Source organism: Tarenaya hassleriana, unplaced genomic scaffold, assembly GCF_000463585.1.
Source record: "Tarenaya hassleriana unplaced genomic scaffold, ASM46358v1 Cleome18, whole genome shotgun sequence".
Taxonomy (NCBI): domain Eukaryota; kingdom Viridiplantae; phylum Streptophyta; class Magnoliopsida; order Brassicales; family Cleomaceae; genus Tarenaya; species Tarenaya hassleriana.
In genome coordinates this window covers 2,229,254-2,235,501 of record NW_010965216.1, presented here as the reverse complement: position 1 = coordinate 2,235,501, position 6,248 = coordinate 2,229,254, and the positions used below count along the sequence as shown (strand labels likewise).

The window sequence follows — 6,248 nt, the reverse complement described above, 5'->3', positions numbered from 1 at the left end:
ATCACCTCTAACTCTATTCTAGGTGGGTGGTAATGGCGTCTTGCTAGAGGCTAACCATGACTTGTGGTTCGGGAAAGGGTTTCCGAAGCCACTACCACTTCGAATGGGCTTACAGGATCACACACCATTAGGGATGAATCACAAGTGAAGAAAATGACGCGAGAAAGGAACCATAGAACGAGCTGGAAGGATTCCAGACGGCCAGACCGTCCGGTCCAGGCCTTGACCGGACGGTCCAGCCATGTTAGTCCGTCCGTTCCGCTGAAGAATGGACCGAACGTTCCGCAAGCACCAGACCGTCCGGTCCAGGCGTGCAGACCGTCTGTTCTGCGTAGAGTAACGGACCGTTCGTTCTGCGTAGAAGGTCAGACCGTCCGTTCCGTACCTGGACCGAATGATCCGACTTACGGGACAGTTTCCTATTTCGCGTTTTAGGGTTTTGGGCAATCCTAATTAATGAGGGGAGCCACCACAAACCCTAAGGAATAATCCTCAGACGTCCTAGACCTTCCTAGAGCTTTGGAGAAGCTTTCTCTTGAGTTCTAAACACCGGAATATAGATTCCAAGTCAAAGACGTCGTTTTCTCTTCACAAATCCTAGCAGATACGTTCCAAGGTGTTGGAATTCATCCCGCCGGTGTAGATACGTGTAGAGGAGTTGTGCTTTCAATTCTAGGTGATTAAAACAGGCCCTGGATCGATTGATACTTCCAGATCTTGATAGAACGAGGTAAGTATTCGAATCCCACGGTGATATACACGTTCTTTCGGGTTATTGCACAATTGGTTTTGTGTGACTTTTGGCTAGGATTAGATCTTTTTCTTCCGTTGCATGAAACCTAGGAACCAAACCCTAGAGCGATGAGATCGCATGCTAGGAACCCGTAGCGACGGAACCCAACAATTATTTGATCTTATATTTTCTCCAACATTTTCTCTATCTCCTCTATTTCTTACAGTTTATTTAATCTATTCAAATACTCTTCTGGTTGATTTCTTTTTCAGTGATATTCTGATCTTTTTTTTTTTTTGTATGCACATAAGGTGTTTGATTAAATGTCTGTAAAAGAAAACTGTAGAAGATGACATGCCATCTGTGAAAAATGACCTACGTTCTATGGTAAATGATCTATAGCCTACGACAGATGACCTACTGTCTGTTAGATGACCTGCGGCCTGCGGCAGGTCATCTTCGGCACCTATGGCTTTCGGTAGGTCACCTACGACACATATCGCACCTGCTAACGTGCAATTGTTTTTTCACGAAATTCATGGAAGTGTTTTTCTATACTTATATAAGAAAGCAAAATCAATATAAGTGTTTTTTCATGTATACGGAGGAAAATGAAATTCATGCAAGTATTTTTTGTGACAATCTATCTTTTACAAATCGAAACGTTTTGCTATTTGATCTTATTTTTTCTCCAACATTTTTTTTATCTCCTCTATTTCTTACAGTTTGTTTAATCTATTCAAATACTCTTCTAGTTGATTTCTTTTTCTGTTATATTCTGATCATTTTTTTTTGTATGTACATAAGGTGTTTGATGAAATGTCTGTAAAAGAAAACTGTAGAAGATGACCTGCCGTCTGTGAAAAATGACCTACGCTCTGCGATAAATGATCTACAGCCTACGGCAGATGACATACGGTCTGCCAGATGACCTGCGGCCTGTGGCAGGTCATCTTCGGTACCTACGGCTTGCGGTAGGTCAACTACAGCACTTGTCGCACCTGCTAACGTGCAAGTATTTTTTCACGAAACCCATACAAGTGTTTTTCTATACTTATATAAGAAAACAAAATCCATATAAGTGTTTTTTTATATATGTGGAGGAAAACCAAATTTATGCAAATGTTTTTTTTTTATAAATACAGAAAATCTGCATGTTATATTAATATAGAAGGGTATGATGATCATTTTAAATTAAAAAGTATAGAATACAAAGATTACAATAGTAGAAGTATAGAATACAAAGACTTTTTTTTTTACATTTATGAAAATTTTTTCTAAAAAAATATAGGTGGAACAAGAGAAAATTATATTATCCTGTTATTAATTAATTAGTTATTCGAATCTGTATCTGAATACCTTCCGTATTAAGATTTGATATCTACTCAATTTAGAGCCCAATTCACTAAAAAAAACACTAAAACTAATTTTATCAGTTTTAATGAATATAATAATTTTATTATATTTTAAAAAAAAAGTTGAATTCGACTATAATCGATAAAATTCGAATCTAAATTCGATTTAAATAATTACGATATATAAACATGAATTTGAAATCCAAATTATTAGAATCTTTGAAAATTGAGTAATTTTGCCTACCTCCATTGCAGAAACTTATTACCACGAAATTGAAAATTCATCATATTTATTTTGGATAATTCGATCATAATTCTTGGATGAATAACTCGAGCAACAAATGTTATGTACGGTGATACCAATTTTATAAGAAAATAATAAGATTATAATATAAAGAAAATTGGGGTTTGATTATTCAAAGCTTGCTTAGATAAGAGGCTTTGCTCTTGAAGTTGAGGCTAAATTTCGTCATCCACAGTCTTCCCATTGCCACCAAATCTCCATTGCCTTTTCTTCTAATTTCGATTTTGGCTGATTTCAGACTTCCATTCCTCCCTACCACTTTCGCTTCCATCTCCACTTCCTCCTGCAATTTTTAATTCAATTTTTTTTCCATTTTTAAAACTGATTATAATTTCTTTTTTTTACTAAATCAATAAATAGTTGGTAATAATATTATATCTCGTATAATATTTTAGATATGAGTTTATATACAAGATAAATCCATGTTAAAAGTAGAATCACCATTTTCCATCTGATTAAAAATATAGAAAATATTTTGTATCAGAACAAAATATAAAAATCAAGGAGACAAACTCCGCAGAAAAAATTAAAAGACAAGGGAGTCAAACCTGAATCTTGGCCGTCGAATAGAAGGAGCAGTTGAAATCAACGGACGAGAAGACCCCGTCGCCGTCGGAGTACACGGCGACGGCGCCGATCGTATCCATCGCCGCCGCCCTCGCTCCGACGCTCCAATTTCCGGCGCCGTCCTGAGAATAAATCGGCAGATTTACTCACACACAAAAAAAATCCGATGGAATCAGAAAAAAATCGATTAAGATCGAAGAATCTACGGAGACGCGATCCGTGAGGAGCATGTTACAACGAAGGATTCCTCGTCCGACATGAACGATCTCCAGGCCATGGAGGATCAAACTCTCCACGTGGCTGATTCCTCTTCCTTCGGCCGCTGCTCGAAGATACGACGTCGTTTTCGTGACGGTCGATTCTTCCTCTTCTTCCGCCATTATCCACACGGTTTTTTGTTGACCCTTATGTGTTCGGCTAAACACGAAATGTATAGACACGCAGTTTCCATTTTCTTTTCCAATTTGGTTTTAAATATAATTATATATTTTTTTTATAACTTTGGATAAAAAAGGACACTTTTTTTTTTTGTTTCGTGGATTTTTACCTCATTAGATAAAAAAATGATCTGATCAAAATTTCAGATTGAATATGAATCCGAACAAAATCTGAACTAAGATTATATTTAGATTTGTTTATAATATTTTATCGTAAAGAAATCAACTGATCCCCCAAAATAAAACCAAAATGATACGGTTAGTTTTGTGGTACGGTTTTCTCAGACCGGATTAAACCGAATTGCTCATAGAAGCAAAGCCAGGACTGGACAAAGAAATATGATGAGAATAAGATTTTCACATTCATGATGAAAACAGATTTTGTAGAGTTTGATCTTTATGAGATGAAAATTTAATCTCTCTAAACCATGATCTTCACAATATATAAAACTTTATCATATAAGATCATAAATATGGAAACTAATAATGAATAAAAAATATTGATAAAATATCGGAAAAAAATAGCTTGAGTATTTGATACTTCTAAACTTTAAATAACACAATAGTGGTGTATATTCTCAATGTTTGATAGGTTTAGAAACCAAATATGTTATCCTTATTTATTATTTTTTTGTTAGAAAAAATTGTTATTGAGTGGTTATAATATAGTTAACACAAAATAAATAAAATATTGGACCATAAATATTTACATGGAAATTTATAAGGAAGAAGTTAATAAATTTTTTTAATCATGAAAAGTTAAATAAAATATTTAGGGATTGGCGTTTGGATTGGATTAATTAGACGTGTGATTCAGATTTCGAGAGATGTGATATCAGTTAACGATGGAGAGTTATATGATGAACATATTTAATCCTCGCATACAGTAGCGGACCTAGCAAAACTTTTAATTGGGGTCAAAATTTATTTTTCATATAATAAACATAATTTTTTATGGGGGCATTTATAAAATTTAGTTAAAAATATGATCAGATTTATGAAGAAACTATAAAATTTTAATCACACCAATAGACTCGCATATGATGTACTTGGATTACAGACATCCATCATTACGTGTGAAGTACTTGTATGAGTTGCACGGTCTTCTCGTACGACTCGCTTGGACGGGTCCGTATGTGCGATGCATATGAATAAGAGATATATATAAGATCCTTTCGTATGACTCATTTGGATTGACCTATGTGTGCGATGTACATAGAGATGAATTGATGGAGTGGTCCTATGATGGAGAGTCATATCGTGAATCAATACACAAAAATTACATGCTTGAATGTATGTATATAACTCAGGAGTCTAGAAGATTACCTTGGAGGTGGAGAGGCTCGTTTAGAATGTGGAGGCGAAGAGTGACCTCGCCTAGTAGGTCCTGAAGGGCTACAAAATATGAAGTATGAAGACGAAAAAACGGTATAAAGACGATCAAGGAAAGATAAAATCTTATATCTTTATGTAAAATCTGTAAAATTACCGTGTAAAACATAATTATAGAGTGAATCTAAAATGCCTCATACATTCTAGACGAAAATTGGGATATGAATGCATTCAATCCAATGGTAGTTTTAGACATTAGATGGTATGACATGTACGACATATGATATATATAGAGTTTCTTTGTTGCGGCAAAGAAAAGAACATGGAGAGCCTAACCGATGTCGGATCTCGACCAGAAAAAGATATTGCCGGTCCATGCCATTAATTAGTTCTTCAATGATCAATGTAAATTTGGATTCTTGTTGGATCAATGATTTACCAAAAAGTCAAAAAAGATAAAAGATTATTCTTTTGATATTTCGGTTCTTTGGTGAATCATTGTCCCACGAGAATCCATCTACAATATTGAAACTTGAAAACGTATAGAAAAAAGAAAGAGATGAAAAATATGTAATATGCACAATTATTTCGAGATATTATCTCTATTACTGAAAACATGAAAAAATATATCAATTTTTTCAATGTGAAAGGGATGCGAATGCTATCGTCTATTTATATTATTAAAACGTCATCAATCCTTTTGGGATATGAATTTTTTTATTATATAGAATCGTATCCTAAAAAATATTGTAAATCAAAATTAAGGATTTTTGTTTGATATTTTCTATAACAATTAGATATGCATGCATGCATATACCGTCTAATATTTTGGTGGATAGAGGAATGCATGAATGACAATTGGTGTTATATATGTGAAATGAACCGAAACCACTTTCATAAAATAACACCGATTATTTTAATTATTTATTTAATAAAATTACCAAAACAAAACGTTTGAAAATATCGGAAGAAAAATTAATACCATATATAAAAATATTTTAACAAAATACTCATAACTCGATTCATAATAATCAAAATAATCACTCAACGCATCTCATCAAAATAATTCATCACAAATTCTGATAAGATAAAATAAAATAAAACAAAACAAAATCAACATCTGGAGATCCATAGACGATATTACTTATTCTAAGATAAAAGTTCATGTCTAGGAATCTGAAAAGTGGAAAAGAAAGGGATGAGCTTTTAAACTCAATGAGAACACTCTAATTAGTTTCTAAAATATAGTTGGGGTCTTTGAATCACATCTTTTGAAAATAAGTCAATTAAATGTATAATAAATCACGACGTTTAATAATTCATTCATCACTATCAAGTGAATCCAACATTATGGTATGTATTTACCCAATTATATATATATATATATAGTTTTCTACGTGCAACCGAATGATCTAGTGCTAACTCATGCGTTAACCTTCACTAGTTCATTAGGTAATATCAAGTCTCTTGGAATTGGAGCCAACTCATGCATTAACCCGCACCCATGCCAATTCACGCGT

At 33.9% G+C, this 6,248-nt stretch overlaps 1 protein-coding gene across 1 annotated transcript; it reads right to left on the bottom strand.

Annotated features, from left to right (window-relative positions):
- Positions 1-2,377: 2,377 nt before the first annotated feature.
- Positions 2,378-3,407, bottom strand: LOC104810529. The gene is made up of 3 exons (XM_010536869.1): positions 3,166-3,407; positions 2,941-3,081; positions 2,378-2,675 (listed from the first exon to the last, which is right to left on the bottom strand). The coding sequence occupies exons 1-3, from the start codon at positions 3,337-3,339 to the stop codon at positions 2,505-2,507; spliced, it is 486 nt and encodes a 161-aa protein (XP_010535171.1). The 5' UTR covers positions 3,340-3,407; the 3' UTR covers positions 2,378-2,504.
- Between the last annotated feature and the right edge of the window lie 2,841 nt (positions 3,408-6,248).

Coding starts and splice junctions, on each gene's coding strand:
- LOC104810529 (XM_010536869.1), bottom strand. CDS start 3,339: ATGGCGGAAGAAGAGGAAGAATCGACCGTCACGAAAACGACGTCGTAT. Junction 3,082..3,165: donor TCCTCACGGATCGCGTCTCC/GTAGATTCTTCG, acceptor ATTTATTCTCAG/GACGGCGCCGGAAATTGGAG. Junction 2,676..2,940: donor ATTCGACGGCCAAGATTCAG/GTTTGACTCCCT, acceptor TAAAAATTGCAG/GAGGAAGTGGAGATGGAAGC.